We start from the raw sequence: 19403 nt of genomic DNA on the forward strand, positions 1-19403 counted from the left end.
ACCCCGATTCTCCTCAGCTGTGGGGTCAGTCACTGAGTTTCCTTTTACTCCTATGTAGATGGCGCTTAGCATGTTTGGTATGAGCTAACCAAGGGTTTTTATGAGGATCAGGAGAGATGACCAGTGTCAGAGGTTAAAGAATGAGGCCAATGTCAGCTCCTGTTCGTTTGTTCATTGGTCCTAAAGGGAATCTCTTGGACTTTTGGTGTAATTATTGACTGATGGTATCTTCCAAAGAACCACAACCCAGGAGTCCTAAATTCCGAATATTCATGAAGCGCTTGCATGGGAGGATTACAGAGACCAGAATGCACTTGTCCCTGGCCTCCTGATATTGTGGTGACATGGGAGAAGAGAACAACCTGTGACCAAATAGAGAGCAACAGGGGCAAGAGGGCTTTGAAAGGAAGGTGCTGTGTGCGATCTTGATGACCTCTTGAACTCTGAATTCTTTGGCATTGGAAGGGCCTGAAATAAGTGTCTTTACAGTGATCAAAAAGTAGTTACACTTTAAAAACATTTAAGTATATTTTTTATTTATTTTGATAAATATTTTCCAATTATGTGTTAAAAACATTTACCTCTCATTTTTAAAAATTTTGAGTTCCAAATCCTCTCCCTCCCTCCTGCCTTTGCCCCACCCCTTGAGAAGACAAACAATACGGTACTGATTGTACATGTGAAGTCAGGCAAAACATTAATCCGTATTAGCCATGTTGCAAAAGAAAACACATACACACAAAACCAAGAAACATGAAGTAATACAAGACAAGTATGCTTCAGTCCACACTCAGAGTCCATCCTTTCTTTGTCTCTCTGGAAACAGAAAGCATTTTTTGTCATGGGTCTTTCAGAATTGTCTCAGATCATTGTATTGCCAAGAATAGCTAAGTCATTCACATTTGATCATCATACAGTATTGTAGTTACTGTGTGCAATATTCTCTTGATTCTGCTCCCTTTACTTTGTATCAGTTCATTTGAGTCTTTCCAGGTTTTTCTGAATTCTGCTCATCATTTCTTACAGCACAATAGTATTCCATTACATTCATATACCACAACTTGGTCAGCCATTCCCCAATTAAGGGGCATCCCCTCAATTTCCAATTCTTTGCCACCACAAAAGAGTTGCTATAAATATTTTTGTACATAGAGGTCCTTTTCCTTTTTCTGTGATCTCTTTGGAATACAGACCTAGCAAGGGTATTGCTGGCTCAAAGGGTATGCAGTTTGATAGCCCTTTGGACATGGTTCCAAATTGCTCTCCAGAATGGTTGGACTAGTAAAGAATTATTAAGTTTTGATCAGTTAGCGACAGGAAGTAGAATTTATGCTACATATAAAACAAAATTTTGGGGGGCAGCTAGATGGTGCAGTGGATAGAGCACCGGCCCTGGATTCAGGAGTACCTGAGTTCAAATCTGGCCTCAGACACTTAACACTTACTAGCTGTGTGACCCTGGGCAAGTCACTTAACCCCAATTGCTTTACTTAAAAAAAAAAAAACAAAGCAAAAAAAAACACAAAATTTTTAACAATTAGAGACATCCCAAATTGGAAAGATAGTGAATCCTCATCACTGGTGGTTTTCAGATGGCGGCTAGATGAACATTGATCAGGGATGCTGTTTCCATTGAAACTAGATGCCCTCGGCCATGACTTCCAGCTCTCTGGCGATGTCTGGGTTTGGGTTGTATTGGGTTCTCCTTCTCTGAAAGCCCCAACCTACTTGTAGTGACCATGTAATTAACCTGCCTCTCCCCACCCCTCCACCCCCACTCCTGGACAATAGCAGATAATGTCATCTTGATTTCCATTTCCTCCATGTCATTGTGGCATCTAGCGATTGTCTGAAGGAAAAGACGGAACAAGAACAAGCCCTCGTTGAGGAGATCGAACAGTCCAAAGTCAGAATGGCCGAAGTGAACGACGAATTGAGTTCTATTGGAGGGGAGTTACAGAATGCCCGCATTGATCACCATGAAGGAAAGCGTCAGCAAAAGAAAGCTGAGGTTCTTGAGTTCCTGAAAAGGCTTTATCCCGAGTCTGTGGTAACTAGAACGTTCAACTTAAACCTTCTGGGTGAATTAGATCAGGAGTCTTTCAGTTCAGTGGGGAAACAAATCTGAGCAAGAGATAGACATGTAGAAGTCAGATGGAAGCCACAGTCTGAGCACCAGACTATCGCCCTGAGCTGGCTCTAGTGGCTTTGGAGTCCCCAGCAGTGTTGTATTCTCTCGGGGTTCTATTGTGTTCGGAGCACTTGTGAGCGAACCTCCTTACAACCACCTCATGGAGTCATATTCCCTCTGTTTTACTGAAGATGGGTCACATGCCTAGGGAGCTGGGGCTGGAATATAGGTCTTCTCGCTCCTAGGCAGGGATTCTTTCCACTAGACCATACTGTCTCTTAGATAAAGGAAGACCCATGATTTCATTAATCAGCAGTACAGATTGCAGCCCCTTTATGCCTTACCTAATCTTTATGAGTTGCTGTGACCAAAACATATTCCTCTTTTGGTGTCCAACTTCCTGGGGATGAGTCTCTCGTTGGGTTGGTCCTTGAAGCCTTTCTAGCAGCTTGTGGGACCAGAAGCCAGAAGCTTGTACCATCCCTGCCATAACCATGGAGAACTCAGGGACGCTTCATGGTGAGGCCTTGGAAGAGACAGAACCGAATGCAGATGATTTGACCTTTTTGAGCCTAAAGAATAAAGAGCCACAAATGCGTTTCCCTGAAGGGAGTGCTTGTGGCAAAATGTCCTCAAGGAGCTGGAGTATTTTCCTGGACTTTCAGAACCTGCTCTTATTTCAGTTGCCCTTTGTAAAAACATGGAATTTTAGGCAGCTTCTGAAATGACTGGACCCACCTTTGGGAGAGCTTCGTTCTGTATATTTAGAGGACTTGAAGGAACGTAAGATGCCAGTGACGTGCGAGTCTGCACTTGTAGCAAAGTCAAGGGGTTTTGGTTGTTTGGAAAGTGATATATTTGTGCTTTTTTGTTAAGCTAAAAGAAATCACGCACTAAATACTCATGTGCTTTTCTTTCCTCATTTTTGGGCCTACCTAAGTTTGGCAGACTCCTTGATTTATGTCATCCCATTCATAAGAAGTACCAGCTTGCTGTGACCAAACTTTTCGGCAGGTACATGATAGCTATTGTGGTAGTTTCTGAGAAAATAGCCAGAGATTGCATTCGATTCCTGAAAGAAGAAAGAGCTGAGCCTGAGACATTCCTTGCTCTGGATTACCTTGATGTAAGTATCTTCAGTCAGTCGAGATAAAATGTGTCTTCTTGCTAGGATAACCTTTCCACAATGACATGCTGCTTCTGGAATACCCTCCAAGCAAGGATACACACACTGCCTTACCGCCCGTTGTGCTGCAAGAGCCTGGTCACCAGGAGCAGGGTTTTCATGGAGTCATGGAATATATGAGCTTGGAAGGAGCATGGTGAGGTGGGGAGGGGGTCGTCATTTAAAGCCCACCTGGTACAACGCTCATCTCTACTAAGTGCTGTGTCCCAGGGTGCAGAGACAAACGATGAGCCTGCTCTCAAGGGGCTTCCGTCCAGTTGAGGGAGATGACGTTTGCATACATAGATATACAAAGCCTAGACAGGCCTGATTTGGAGGGCCAGGGGAGGCATTAGCAAATGGGGTAGCAGAGGACATCTAAGCTGAGGCTCGGAGGCCATGAGGGAGTGCATTCCAAGTGTGGGAGACAGCTAGTGCAAAGGTGTGGAAGTGGGAGATAGAAGAAGCCATGAGAAAGCCGGTTTGGTTGGACCATAGAGTCCACAAGGGGAGCAATGTGTAATAAGGCTGGAGAAGGGGGTTGGGGTCAGGCTGTGCAGAGTCTTGAATGCCAAAGAGAGGAGTGATGTGATCAGATCTGTGCTTTAGGACAGTCACTTTGCTATAGCTGCACAGAGGATGGATTGTGGGGAGAGGCCTGAGGCAGGGAGATCATTTTGGAGGTTTCTCTAATAGTCAAGGTGAGAGGCAATGAGTTCACCATCCAACATGGTGGCCATGGGAATGGAGAGAAAGGGAGGGGGATGCGAGAGATGTTGTAGAGATAGAAACAAGACTTGATCCCATGTTGGATAGGGTGGCACTAACTGAAGTGCCCTCCTTGACTGGAGATTGGGAACCTTGGCAACTGGAAGATGGTGGTGCCCTCAAAAAGGTGGGTTCTCCTTTGGGTGTGTTGAGCCTGAGATGCCTACAGAACATCCAGTTACCTATAGCCAGTAGACAAGACTAGAGATTTTGGAGTTGTCTTTGGAGAGATGACAGGTAAACCCACAACAGAGAGGCCCAGAGCCTTGGCTTATATCCACACTTGAGGAACATGACAGGGCTGGAGACCGAGGACACATAGAAGATCCAGGAAGAGCATGTCAGCAAACCCCGAGAAGAGAGAGCGTGCAGAAGGAGAGTTTGGGCAGCAGGGCCAGAGACTGCAGGAGGACAAGAAAGAGAAGGCTCAGGGCCTCCAGAGACCATCGCATTGTCGTCTCTTCTATTCTTTGTTATGCAGAGTGGCTTTCTGGGTGGTTGCAAATGTCAGCCATGTCCAGAAGTTTGGATAAAAATGATTTTAAAGGAGGTCATGGATTACTTTGGAGAAACTAGTTTCAGTTGAGTGATGAGACTGGAAAGTAGGAGCCATTGGAGGTAGAGTCAAGGTGGCAGAGGAAGAGGCAGCATTTTTTCCCAGCTCACCTCCCCTACAATAGCCTAGAAAATGGGCCAGACCAAAGTCTGATTGGGAAAGCCAGAAAAAGTCAGCGTAAGTGGTTTTTGCAGCCTGGGACAGTGAAGGAAGAGAGACACGTAGGGGTTTGGGCTGGACTGGAGCAACAGGCAGCACTCGAGCAGGCAAGGATGGTAAAGGGTCTGGAACAGAGTCCCAGAGCTGGAAGCCCGGGGTCCATGCCCTCCAGCTATCTTCCTCTAGCCCTCCTCCATTTCTCAAAGTCCTAGAAATGTCTGTGCCCACCTGTCGCCTCCACTTCTCTCTCCTCACGCCAATCTGGTTTTTAAAGCACAAAGATTGTTTTTAGTTCCAAATTCTCTCCCTCCCCCAATAAGAAGGCCAAAAAACTCAAACCTTGTTACAACCTGTACCTCTGTAGTCACGCAAAACCGATTTTCCTATTAGTCCCGTCTCCCTGGAAAAGCAAGACAAATGTGCTCTAATCTGCACTCTCTGTGCAGCTGGATAGCACGTTTTCCTCAGGAGTCCTTTGGGCTTGGGGTGGGTCATTGGACTGAAGAGAGAAGCTAACTCTTGGACCATTAGTACAGTGTTGCTGTTACTGTGTACCCTGCACTGGTTGTGCTCCCTTCACTTTGCCTTGGCCCCTGAGTCTTCCCAGGTTTTTCTTCGGGGAGAACCCAGTTGGAAGTAGAGCCAGTCAGTGTGGTTGCCTGACTCACTCTAGTTTGTTGCACAATTACTGAAGAAGAGCAGGGTTGGTCAGTGGCTCAGGTCATCAGGGGTTGGGGTCTGGCTCCTTGTTGCCTCTTTCAGATCAAGCCCATCAACGAAAGGCTCAGGGAGATGAAAGGCTCCAAGATGGTGATAGATGTTGTGCAGACCCAGCTTCCACAGCTGAAGAAGGTCGTCCAGTTTGTGTGTGGCAACGGGCTTGTGTGTGAGACTGTGGAAGAGGCACGGCACATGGCCTTTGACGGCCCTGAGCGGCTGAAGGTGAGAGGGGGACAAGGAGTGCGCCCGGTGATCTGCTCAGAAACCATGTGTGTGAACATACGACATACATGCAGGTCCATGTGCCTGTGGGGGCTGATTTCATTTTTCCTGCTTATGTGAATTTCTTGAAATGGTTTTATGTTTACACCTCACTGGCCCCGCACCAAGATTCCCTCATTGTCCCTCAATACAGCCAGACCCGGGATGACAGAAAAGGCTGGTGGTTGGCTGGGTCTTCATCACCCTTTGGCCGCCAGGGTTAGAGGCTGCCCTGCAGGGGGACAGAGGAGCCCACAGCATCATTCAGGAAACCATGTGACCCATTTCTTCTTGAATGGCGGTTTGTTTGGAGGGAAGATCAGAAGGGGCCATTGTGGAGTTCTGCTGACAGGTGCTAGATAAAGGTGATGGCCCCCAGCAGTCGTCTGGTCAGTGTGGCCGGAATCCCTCCTGTGTGCGTGTGTTTGTGTGTGTGTGTGCATGTGTGCACGTGTGAAGGTGGCTCTGGGTAGCCTCTGTCTGCCCAGGCTTGGGTGAGACTTTCTGGGAGTTCCAGGGAGGGGAGAAGGCCACTGGCTACAGAGTTTGGACCGAGGGTCAGGAAGTCCTGCCTCAGGCCCTCACTGGCAAGTCACTTCACCTCCCTCATCCTTAGACTCCTCATCTATAAAATGGCGATACTTACACCACTGACCTCCCAGCGTCGTGAGGAGCAAATGAGTAACACGGCTTTAAATGCCATTGTTGTTACTTTTCACTGTAGCTCATTTTACTTCTCTTTTAAATTTGGAGCTGCTGCGCCACGCGGTGCATCTTGTTTAGTCCTGATGTCAGGTTGTTGTTTAGGAGACCTTTCAGCGGAATGCGGCTTCCCTGTTTCTCTCTCCATATCACGGCAAGTCCGTGTTTGCTTTTGCTCTGTCTGAGATCACGCTTGCTGAGCCTGCCTGTGGAAGCTCCAGCCTCTTGGTTAACTGTGAGTGTGTCTCTCTGTTTCAGGAATGTTTCTTAGTAACAGTGGCTCACTGGGTTCTGCTCCCCCATTCTGGCTGATGGTCAGCTTGTGCCATTCCCACTCCCAGTTCAGATCATTAATTGTTCCTTCTCTGAAGCCTTTCCTTCTCTGCTTCCCGTCCCCTTCTTAAAAGAAGAAGGTGCTTAGCGAGGATTGCCCACTCTGAATCTAATGCCGTCTGCTTACTCCTCTTGCTTCCCTGCCTCTCTTCTCTTTCCTTGCTCAGGGTCTGATCATAGGTTCTTACCCTAATCATGTTTAACCTCTCTTCATAATTGACCCATTGTGGTTATAGTTTGTTTTGCTTATAACAAATCTAAAGTTCCCAAAAATTCTCGGTTCACTCTCCAGTGTCACAGTCATTTTTTCATAGGGTCTCTGGGCCCAAAGAAACACCTCAGTGTTCCATTGATTAAGTGCTTAGGTTGAAACCTTGAAATGCACCCTGGGAGTATCCTTTGACATCCTGGGCAGGACTAGCCCCTCTGCCCTTTCCCTCCTCTTGGCTTGTTGAGTAAAATGGATTTTTTGCCCCAACTGTGAGTGCATGCATCCTCCCTCTTTTGACCAGCCCAGATAGGAATGAGGCTTAAGGATCGCCTGCTCCCCACCCCTTAGTCCTTGTGTGTGCAGACTTGATATTGGTGCCCTTCTTACATGACATATTTCCCCAGCCTTCCTCTCTGTTTTTTTTTCCATGGTGTATTCCTTTTCTCCAAACATGACTATGGTCTTATTTGACTCCTTCTGTGACCTTACCCAATGATATTGGGGTTCTGAGGGAGCACTTGTATCATCTCCCCCAATTAGAGTGAATTTCCTTCCATCTTCACTCTTCTTCCTCCAACCCTGCAGCTACTCTCTGGAGTAGTGGGCTCTGAGGTCCCTTATTCATACCTTACTAGTTGCCTTTGGAAAGAAGTTCACTTACTGCTCATGTCAACTGCTCAAAGTCACTAACTGCTGTGTATTGAGCAACCAATAGATCCACAAGGCAAATTAATGATGGGAAGAAATTCACAGGAGACAAAATCCAAGAATGGAATCTGCCCTAAAACCCTTGGCCTCAGAAGTCTAGATACAAAGGCACAAAATATGGGTCACAAATCAAGTGAACTCAAAACCCAAGACAAAGACCTTTTTGGTGTCATTGGGATTGGGAGAGATGAGAATCATGCCTGGAATATGGCTTTGGAAGGTTATATCTTGTTTAAAAGGAACAGGGCAGGTAAAAGGAGGTTAGGAAATGGTATAACATTGTCCATTAAGCTGTTTTACCTGTGAGAGAAAATTCAGCAACCAAAGTGAGAGAAGCATGGTGTGGGAATTGAATGAATCACTCCAGTTCCATCTTGTAACTCAGTTCTAGATCTAGCTCAGTTATGGGTCTAGTCCAATTTTCTATCTTGTGAGAAAAATTTATTTAATTATTGGAATTGTGAGAATTTTTAATTGCTTTGTTTGAACCTCCCCATGCCTGGCTAGGAAATTGAACTGCCTCTACCTGTTTCTTAGAGACCCTTGACTAAGGACCTAGGTTATGCTGACTAGAAACCCAGTCAGATCCAATGACTGATGCAAGGAGTTTTCTCACAGTTATACATCTCAAGTAACCCATATGTCTCATCTGAAAACTGACCCCATCCTGGTCAATCAGCTATTGTTTCTTTGTTCCTTTAATTGAATACAGACACTGGAGGTGGGCTGGGGTGCGGAGATGGGATACTTCTTTTTCTGCTTTCAGGAAATTCTACCTGTTTCCTCTCCCCCTCCCAACTTGGAAAGCCCTTAATTTTGTGTCCTTGTTTATATCCTGTTAATTATTTTCTTTTAATGCTTAGAAACCTGTCTCCTCCTGTATTGGGTGAAGATAAGTTGAGGTCAAAACAAGAGTGATAGATCATCAGACTGCACTCTAGGCCCCCTGCACAAAAGGAGGAGATCAGTGTGGAGTTCCAGAAGGAGACTCCAAGCTGCATTCTAGGACAATGGTAGGGGCCTTGGAGTGGGAGCTGCTGCAGTTCCCTCTCCGCCAGAAGCAGAGCAGCTGATGTGTGTCTGGCCTAGGTTTGATTTCATTCTTCAAAAGGTGGAGGAGACCACAAAGGGAACTATGACATCGCACCTGTTTCCAAACACAAAGGAGCATCATCGCCTGGCTGCTGAAGTAGAAACAATAGCAGTCGTGGTATGGTGGAGAATGATCACTCTGTCCCAAAATTTGTGATCAGGAAGGTGAGGAATGCCCAGCGATGCCCAGCAATGCCCAGCGCACGCTAACCTGGCATGGGAGAGGCTGTCACAGCACCTTCAGAAAAAGGATTCCATGGGCTCAGATCTGCTCAGAAGAGGAGAAATTGGAAGTAGCAAAGAGAAAGAGTCCAGATGAGGAAAAAGGACATTTATCTAAAGAGACAGGTGCATTGGCTACACAGGACACCTGCCAGCTACAGGGACTTTAGGTTGAAAGATGACACCCAGGTCAAGTAACAAAGACTAAGAAAAAAGTGTAGTGGGCTCCTTTAAGAACAGGGCCAGGAAAGAGGCCTCATAGCCTGGTGCCTAGAGGCAGCCCCAGGAAGACCTGGGCTCAAGTTTCCCCTCTGGCTTCCTGACCCGAGCAAGTCACTTCATCTCTCGTTTCCCAGGTCACTCTCCTAAGACTCCAAGGTGCCAGTCTGAACTGGTGGAGGAAGTTTCCTGTCTCAGATCCTTTCTAACAATGTGATATCAGAAGTTTCGTTGCTCCTCCCCCATAAAGAACCCTGTTAGAAACAATACTAAAAACGAGGGGGGTAATGATAGCTAGCATATCTTGAGCACTTTAAGGTTTGCAAAGTGCTTTGCGAGTATGTTGTCAGCACAAGCACTTTGGTACTATTATTGTCCTTGTTTTACAGATGATTAAAATGAAACAGACAGAAGCCAAGAAGTGACTTGATCACATAGTGCATAAGTGCCTAAGACAGGCTTTGAGCTCAGGTCCTCCCAACTCCAGGCACTGGGGCATTTAAGGTTTAAATAGCACTGACTTAGTGTATTATGAGTCTTGAACACACTCCCTTCATACCTTCATTGCAGACAGGTTTGCGTGGAGCAAAGGGAAGATAAGTATGGGATAGTGTGGCTAATACACAATTACTAACCATAGCTGAAGACATGAATGGGCTGAACACACACCCATGTGATGGAGGATGGGCCACCCAATGGATGAAAAAGAACCCAACAATATGTTCTTTATAAGACACAGATAAAAATGTGCAAAAGGAAGAGTAGCAGTCATGATTTCGGACAAGGTAGCAATAAAAACAGACTTGATCAAAGAGACAGGAGAATGGACCCTAACACTTAAAAAGCTCCATAGACAGTGAATTCATATCGACATTTTAATACACGTGTACCAAGTGGTGTGGCATCTCAGTGCAAAAGATAAAAGTTTAAAAAGAATCCTGTGATCTACAGAGGAAAACAGGAAAATTACGATGTTCCCCTCTAAAACCTAGCCTAACTGAAATGTAAATAAGAAAGGAGTGAACACCCCAAATAAAATTCAGAAAACTTAGCTTGGATAAGAACAAAGGATTTAAATGTTCTTAGTCATGCAGGTCACTTCTACACACCTTGACCATGAATCACTGCATAAAAAGCTCACAAATATTAAACACACCCTTTACCAACCACAACACAATAAAAATTATACTCAATAAAGGGCCTTTGTGGAAAGCTTTAGCATTAATTGGAGACTAAGTAACATAATCCTGAAGAATTGGTAGGTCAAAGAACATGTCGTAGAAACAATAGAGAATTTCATCAAAGACGGTGACAGCAAGGAGACAAGACTACCAGAACTTTTGGAATGCAGCCAAACCAGTCCTGAAGGGAAACTATATCTAAGCACTTTCAATAAAAAAGAGAAGAGCACATCAATTAATTGGACATACAATTAAAAACCCTAGAAACTGACAAGTTAAAAAAAATCTATCCTAAAAATAGAAATTCGGAAAATTAAAAAAAAAAAGATTAACAAAATTGAAAAAAAAAAACCCAATAAAGCAAAACATTTATTTGATAAATAAAACCAGGAGCTGATTTTGGAAAAAAAATACCACAAATTAGTCTAATTTACTTTAAAAAGAGGATGAGAGAGGGCAGCTAGGTGGCACAGTGGATAAAGCACCAGCCCTGAATTCAGGAGTACCTGAGTTCAAATCCGACCTCAGACACTTGACACTTAGCAGCTGTGTGACCCTGAGTAAGTCACTTAACCCCCATTGCCCTGCAAAAAAAATTTTAAAAAAATTTTTAAAAAGGTGAATTTCCAACAAATGAAGAAACAAAGGAAATTATTAGAAGCTATTTTACCTGATGTCAATAGAGCTGACAATTTAAATGAAATTGATGAATGGCTGCAAAAATATAAAACATTCAGATTAACAAAACAAGAAAGAATCTAAACACCCTAATAACAGAGAAATTAAACCATGAATGAATTCCCAGTGGTGGGAAGGGAGGAAACTAAAACCAAATGGATTTATAAAAAAAATTTTATCAGGTATTTGAGGAAGAATGAATTCCAATATTAATAAACTATCTGAAAGAGTACGAAAAGAAGGGAGCCTACCAAATTCCTTCTTTGATATACATATGAGCTTGAGACCTAACCAGGGAGGAGCAAAACAGAAAGAAAATCTGCCAGTAGACCCAGTAAATATCATCCCAAATGTTTACACTGTAAGCAAAGAAGATATAGCAACAGGGCAAAAAGATTTTTCACACTTTGACCTTGGTGGATTTGCATGGGAAATGCAAGGGCAGTTCAGTGTATGCCAGCCATTCTGTGATTTCAGGAGGACGGAATGAATTGTTAGACAAGGAGAAGGTCCCTAGCCTATGAGTCAGGGACATACCGCTACAAATATTTTTATACTTAGAGCGCCTTGTAGCAGTTCTTTTCATGGTAACCCCAAACTGGAAACTAAGAGGTTTCCTCCTCTTGGGGGACAAATGGCTAAACAAACTGTGGCATAGGAAGGCAATGGAATATCTCTGTGCCATAACAAATGATGCAGTAGACAGTGTCCTAGAAAAAAATTTAGCACTACTAGGCTGGTGTATGAGGTACCAGACTGCTTTTTGTCATCAGCTGGGGCCTTGGCGCTATCTGAACAGGAAGGCACCAGGTGTTTGCTTCTTTCTGTGGCTTGTTTATCTGACTGCTTCACAGATCAGCCTCTTTAAAGCCATTGCCATTTGTTTTTCATTGTTATCCTGAAGATTTTTGGACCTTTTGTTTGCTGTTACTTTCTTAGCTTTATTAAATATTCTTTTGGTGGTTTGATTGGTATAGCTTATCTGAAGTTAGGTAGTATTGTCATTTCTGTTGTGTTGGCCTAGCTTAACCATGAGCACTAAATATTTCTCTATTTGTTTAGTTTGGCTTTACTTCTGCAAAGAGTGTTTTATGTTGGAATGTTGGTAGATAGGCTTTCAATTATATTATAGCTTCTGTAGGTATTTGGAATGGAATTTCTCTTTCTAGCTCTTCCTGTTAAATTTTGTTGATTGTATATGGGAATGTTAATAATTTATTTCACATCCTGCAAATTTGATAAAGTTGTTAATTGTTTCACTTAATTTTTAGTTGACTCTAGAATTTTCTAAGTATACTTTATTTGCAGAAAGCAATCATTTTATTTCCTTTTTGCCTATGTTTATTCTTATTATTTATTTTCATTGTCTTACTGTTATAGGTGGCATTTAAGCACCATTTTAAATAGTAATGGTGATAATGGGCATCCTTCCTTTATTGGGAAGGCCGCTTTCTGCATTGCATATAATATTTGCTCTTGGATTTAGATAAATACTGTTTACTATATCAAAGAAAGGCCTATTTTTGCCCTGTCATTTCTGGAGGTTTTTAATAAAAATGGCTGTTGAATTTTGACTAAAAGCCTTTCGACATTTATTGATGAGATAATTTGGTTTTTATTATTATTAAAATGGTTTAAGTACACAGCCTTCCTTATGTTGAACTAACCCTCCATTCTTGGTATAAACCCAGCCTAGTTATACTGTATAATCTTTCTAACATTGCTGTAGTTTACTTGCTAATATTTTATTTAAAAATTTTGTGACTCTGTTGTCTCTCCCTGGCTTATGTATCCAGACCATATGCATCACAGAAGGGTACTCTGTTTTCTTTTTTTTTGTTTGTTTTTGGTTTTTTTGTGGGGCAATGAGGGTTAAGTGACTTGCCCAGGGTCACACAGCTAGTATGTATCAAGTGTCTGAGGTCAAATTTGAACTCAGGTCCTCCTGAATCCAGGGCTGGTGCTTTATCCACTGTGCCACCTAGCTGCCCCCCGCCTCCCCTCCCCCCCGTTTTCTTAATATTGCAGATACTTTATGTAGTATTGGACTCAGTTATTATTTGAATGTTTGATAGAATCTGCATGTGAATCCATCAGGTCCTCGTTTGCTTTTTCCTTCATCCTTTCACCCATCCCTGCCTCTCTTTCTGTTCCAGGCTGGCTGCCAATCTGCACCAGCAAAAAGTTTTCATGTGAGGAGTTTCCTGCCCTGGTGAAGTGAAGGGTCTGGACCCAGTACAATCATTATGTCCTGACCACACCTGGGCATTGTGACGTCCCAGCTTCCCAAGGGGCGAGAACTGGCCAGGGCCGGCTAGAGGAGCCTTGGCTTCTCTGGGGAGCCAGATGACAAGCCTGTGGTCGGCCTCCTGCAGGGATGTCAGTCATCTCTGTGATGCTGTTGATGGAGTTGTAAAGGGATGAGGTCGTGTCCAAGTACAGAATCACATGGAAAAGGCCTTTGGTGTGGATCTCACTGGTCTTGAATGTGACTGAATGCAGCTGGCCTTTCCCTGTTTTATTGAGTTTGTGGTGAGAGGTTGCCTGCTATTTCTACAGAAACCCACTTCCCAGTCCCCTTTCTCTTGGCTGAAGGCCAGTAGATTGCCCCCGGGCTCACTCTCCACGTTTTCTTTGTGAGCATTTACCTGTCGAGACACCTCACAGGCGAAATACGTTTGCACTTACAGACGGTAGCTCTTGATGGAACATTGTTTTTGAAATCTGGCGTCATTTCTGGAGGCTCGAGCGACTTAAAACTCAAAGCAAGGCGTTGGGACGAGAAGGAGATAAACCAACTGAAGGAACGACGAGACCAACTCATCAGTGAGTTCAAGGTGGGTGTGCTTATACCCAGGAAGGACTTTGACATGGAGTATTGTGGGCAAACCCTGGGGCTGACTCCATGCAGGTGTGCGAATGCCCATCAGCCAGCAAAGGGACTGAGGCTCCCTGTGAGGGCAAAGGGACCAAAGAAGCTGGGAAGGCAGGGGACTGACAAGGAAGTAGGGAGAGGGAGGGGAGCCAAGAGGGACTCTTGGGTGAGGAGCAGAAAGGACAAAGCTTGGGGGAGCCTGGGCTCTGGGACAAAAGAGATACCTCAGAGGGAGCTAGGAGTGGGAAAGGACATCTGCAGACAGCAATGGCAATCCTGTGCCTGGTGGGAGCTGAGATGTCCAAGGCAGATGGGTGGAGAGCCAAGAGAAGGGAGCCAAAGACGGAGCCTCTGGAACAAAACCGAGAAGGAAGAGTCCTAGGGGCCAAAGGACCCAGAAAGCACAGTGTTAGGGAGGCCAAAGAGAGAGAGAGTCTGGTCTGAGGAGTGACTAGGACAGGTCCAGCAGCTGCAGAGGCCCCAGGCACGCCAAGGCCTGGCTGACCAAAGGCCTTTGGGTTCTATAGCTGGAAGCTAGCGGCAGTTCAGAGAGAGGCACCGGGACATGTAGAATCCACCTCTAAGAGGGGAGCCACATCCCCTGTGACACAAGGTCAGCCCTTTTGTAGCTGCTGCTTTTGAAATGTCAGACTGCCAACAACGAGAGCTCTCTGCTGAGAGTGAGACTCTTGATGAGTAAGTAAGCAAGTGCTGGACTCCTTGTTGGGGAGAGAGCACATGGCCTCAAGCAGAGTTCAGAAGCCCTCCATGACCTGCTCCATTCTAAAAGGAGAGCCAGCGCCAAGAGGCAGCCCTCTGAGCCGAGAATTCGAGCCAAGATGGTGCCAGCTTCACGGTCTTGGCTTTTATCCTCTTTTTTTGTTTGTTTGTTTTGGTTTTTTTTGTTTGTTTTTTTTAGTGAGGCAATTGGGGTTAAGTGACTTGCCCAGGGTCACACAGCTAGTAAGTGTTAAGTGTCTGAGACCGGATTTGAACTCAGGTCCTCCTGACTCCAGGACCGGTGCTTTATCCACTGTGCCACCCAGCTGCCCCCGGCTTTTATCCTCTTTTGATGGAGGTGGGTCACCACAAATTAATCAACACCAATTGGTTAGTGTCATTCACTTCCATTGGCTGACATGACTAAAAAAAAAAAAACACGATCTCTACAGATGACCTTGGGGGAAGTATCCAAAAGTCTTACCCCCGAAGTTGCTCAAGGCAAAGTCCATCATCTAGGCTCAATTTAGCTAGCCAAAAGAGTCTATCTACATTTCTATTGTACCCTTAGGCTGGCCCTGAACGAGATTAGAACTTTCTCAAGAACCAAGTTTTCTGAAGCTGGGGGGAGAAAGGCAATTTGTGAGTCTCTCAGAAATTCATTATTAATAATTATTTCCTCACACAAATGAGGAAACTGAGGCATAGCAAAGTTAAGTGACTTGTCCAGGGTCACATAGGTAATAGTAGTAGTAGCAGTAGTAGTACTAGTAGTAGTCGTAGTAGAGGCAGCTAGGTAGTACAGTGGATAGAGCACTGAACCTGGAGTAAGGAGGACCTGAGTTCAAATATGACCCCACACACTTGACACTTACTATCTGTGTGACCCTCGGCAAGTCACTTAACCCCAATTGCCTCACCAAAAAAAAAAAGTAGTAATAGTAGTAACAATAACAACAACTAATATCTTAATAGCACTTAAAGATTGGAAAAGCACTTTATAATCATCCCATTTGGTTCTCAGAACAACCCCAGAAGGTAGATGTTATTATCCCCATTTTACAAATAGGGAAACTGAGGCATAGAAATTAAGTGACTTGCCAGGGTCATATATCTAGGACCTGTTTGAGGCTGAATTTGAACTTGGGTCTTTCCCAGGTAATCAGTTGGATGTTTGAAGGGAGTACATTTGCGTCAGAAGAGATCGGTCAGATGGGGAGGACTATTGGAAAGAAATGTTATTGGAGATCATTCTCAGGAGGGGACATGTTGGGCATCTTCAGCTAAAGGAAGGCTTTCCCAGAGGAGGAGGAAGCTTGCTCTACAAGCCTGAGAAGGCACAACTAGACCCAACAAGGAGAAGTTAGAGAACCCAGTGGCCAGTTCCCGGTCCAGAATATTGGATAGCAGTTGTTTGTGTTAGAAGAGGGACCGTGCATTTCTAACTGCCCAGGGTACTGTCCAGCGGGGGTTGGTTTATTACGTGTGGGGATGTGTGTGTGCAGGTATGTGGTTAACCATACTGAGCAAAGTACTATAAAACATGAGATAATTTTTATCCTTGTTTCTCTTTTCTAGGACTTAATGAAAATAAGACGCAAAGAAACAGATTTGAAACAAATACAGGCTTTGGTACAAGGAACTCACACCCGACTCAAATATTCTCAAAATGAACTAGAAACAATTAAAAAGAAGCATCTGGCCGGTTTTTACAAGGTAACAGACAGAAGACATTCAAAGCTTTTAAATGAGTTGTTTGTTTTCTCATAGAATTTGAACAGAAAAAGAGGTCAGAGATCTCTACCTGAATAGGAATTCCCCTTTGCCATCCCTCTAACCAGTGACTGTTGAGGCTGGGTAATTCACTGTCCTTGGACAGCTGCCCCACTTTTGGGCCACTGTAATAATTGGCCTCCAGGCTCTGAGCTGGGCCCTTGCCCAGTGGGTCTGATCCCTTTTCCCCTGACAGCTCTTCATGTGCTTGAAGGCTGCATCTTCTCCCCAGGATGAGACCCGGTTCTTTAATCTGATTCTGCTTTGGCGCTCCTGTTACTTCAGAACTGGACTTAGGCCTCCAGGTTTGGCCTGACAGCTACAGAAAGCCTTCCTCAGCTAGCTCACTGTCCACTGTCTTGGAAAGTGAACATGGACCATGGGTCCAGAGGGCCACAGGCCCTGGAGCGAGCCACTGCCCTCTTGGGCTTCCTTGAGAAATGGGCATTTGGATGGAGTGCTTTCCAGTTCCCTCAGTGTTCTCAGGCTTTCTCCAGCTTAGACGCTGAGTCCTCAGGTCGCCCCATCACAGATCTCATTCCCAGCAGTCGCCTTGATGCTAGTGTCTCATTTTAAAAATGACAAGACTGTACAATACCTTACTGTACTTTATATACCTGAAAACAGCTTTATTCAATTTGCCTCGTCTGATGACACCATGATCATTCGGCCATTTCTGCCTAACGGACCGCCCTCCTTACCTGGCTGCCACCTGTAACTCCACAGGACCCCTCGGCAGCCCGGCACTGCCTCAGCTCCCTCCTCTTGGCTGCTCAGATGCATGACACACCCCGTAGGAATCACAGAGGCCATGAGAGGACTAACTGTGTCCAAACCATCTTCTTTCTCACCATCAGGAACAGTCCCAGCTACAAAGTGAATTACTGAACATCGAATCGCAGTACGCAATGCTGAGTGAGGGCATTGAGGAACGAACACAAAAAATCACCCATTTTCAAGAAAGGATAGATAAGGTGATCAATCTTTCTGTACAGGATAAATAGCATTTATGTGGTATTGGAGAAATAGCCTTGGATGGGAGAGAAATTCACCAATCAGGCAGCACTATGGAGAACCTCCTGGCAGCCAGAGCCTGTGTTAGAGTCTGGAGATAGAGATAGGGAGGAGGAGACCACCCCTGCCCTCAAGGAGCCTGCATTCTTAGGGAGGATGGCCATAGCCTGACAGGAGTATGAAGCTCAGGATGCAGACTGAGGACAATGCAGGGATTGGCTTTGTTCAACCAGGTGTATTTGTTGAGAGGATCCTCTTTTCTTTTTTTCCAGTGGTAGGAGAGAAGAGAGGTGGGGGAGGGAAAATAATTTAAGAAAGGCATTCTAGGGCAGCTAGGTGGCCCAGTGGATAAAGCACCGGCCCTGGATTCAGGAGGACCTGAGTTCAAATTCGGCCTCAGACAGTTAACACTTACTAGCTGTGTGACCCTGGGCAAGTCACTTAATCCTCATTGCCCTGCCCCCCCCCAAAAAAAAAGAGGCGTCCTGGTCGGGGAGACAAATATAAATGTCAGTTATTCAGTCATTGAGTTGTGTCCATCTCTCTGTGACCCGATTTGGGGTTTTCTTGGCAAAGATAATGGAGTGGTTTGCTGTTGCCTTCTCCAACTCATTTTACAGAGGAAGAAACTGAGGCAAACAGGTTGTGCATGTGGGAAGTGTGTGAGGCTGGATTTGAACTCTCAAAGATGAGTCTTCCTGACTCAGGCTGTGTGCACTCACGCTCTGTCCACTGTGGTGCCCCAGCTGCCCCTAAATGTTGTACATGCTAATAAAGAGAATAAAAGCCTAAATAAATACCCAGAGACCTGGGAAATAGAGGCAACATTTGAGCTAGGTCTTGGAGGAAAACATACTGTAATTAATGAGATGTCAGTGTTCCATTGTGGACATTGTGATCCTGGGCAAGTCACCCAACCTCTGTATACTCTAGGCATCTCTGAGATGACAAAAAGTCTCAGAGAAGGCACCAGTTCACTTTCATGCCAAGGTCTCCTCCCCTTCCAAGTTTGCTGTGCCAGTGAAGTCACAGGCCTGTCCCTCTGCCGATCCTCTGGTGAATATTAATGATCATGAAAGCCTTTGGGGTCAGCCCAGACACACTGTTCTCTCATTCTCCTCATTCAGAACTGGCTGAGCAGAGGTTCTGAAATTCAAGGAAGAGGGAGCAAAATCCTTCATTGAAACTGTTTGTGCCTTATTGATACACAATGTATTAGCAAACTCAACTGTATGCAAATCATTTAAGGTGGAAGATGAAATTTTCCACGACTTCTGTGAAGAAATTGGTGTAGAAAATATTCGTGAATACGAAAACCAGCATGTGAAGCAGCAGCAAGAAACTGACAAAAAGAGGTGCCCTTTCCATTTCCCCTTATTTTGTATATAAATCCCTTTAAACACCTAGCAGGGACCCATGGGTGGTGGGCTCCTCTGGAAGCAGCGGGAAGGGGACACATTCGGTTTGGGATCGAGCCACAGACCCTGGTTGGTGGTGCATAGTGGCTGGGCACCCTGCTTCAGGTACTTGGGGTATAGACCTGGGGTGAGGCCAGCAAGCACCCCCATCCCAGAGCTGCTGGGAGGACCCCAGGAGAGAACAGCAAGCCCAAGAGCAAGAGCATTCCCTCAGGATGAGTCATCACAATGTCCTTCCCACAGGAGTCCAATGGTGGGGATGAGACCTCGGGAGGGTATGTTGTCTGAGGGGTGGGAAGTTCTTACAGGACAACCATACTTTGTTCTTCCAGGCTCGAGTTTGAGAAGCTGAAAACTCGCCTCAACATTCAGCTTGAATACAGCCACAATCAACTGAAGAAGAAAACGCAGAAGGTTTCTGCGCTCAGAGAAGCCGTCCTTAAAGACACGGACGCCATTGAGAGTCTGAAGAAGGTAGTGGTGGTGCTCTCGATGCT

General features: G+C 45.1%; 1 protein-coding gene across 1 annotated transcript in view; it reads left to right on the forward strand.

Moving 5' to 3' along the window:
* Positions 1 to 19403, forward strand: part of SMC1B (structural maintenance of chromosomes 1B) — a 50243-nt gene that overhangs the window by 14612 nt on the left and 16228 nt on the right. Inside the window, exons 9-16 of the mRNA XM_043968346.1 lie at positions 1843 to 2050; positions 3072 to 3257; positions 5542 to 5721; positions 13797 to 13943; positions 16280 to 16417; positions 17332 to 17448; positions 18737 to 18843; positions 19239 to 19380. Coding sequence (XP_043824281.1) covers positions 1843 to 2050; positions 3072 to 3257; positions 5542 to 5721; positions 13797 to 13943; positions 16280 to 16417; positions 17332 to 17448; positions 18737 to 18843; positions 19239 to 19380 — 1225 coding nt within the window. The remainder of the gene's footprint in view (positions 1 to 1842; positions 2051 to 3071; positions 3258 to 5541; positions 5722 to 13796; positions 13944 to 16279; positions 16418 to 17331; positions 17449 to 18736; positions 18844 to 19238; positions 19381 to 19403) is intronic.

Source organism: Dromiciops gliroides, chromosome 5 (genome assembly GCF_019393635.1).
Source record: "Dromiciops gliroides isolate mDroGli1 chromosome 5, mDroGli1.pri, whole genome shotgun sequence".
Lineage (NCBI taxonomy): Eukaryota > Metazoa > Chordata > Mammalia > Microbiotheria > Microbiotheriidae > Dromiciops > Dromiciops gliroides.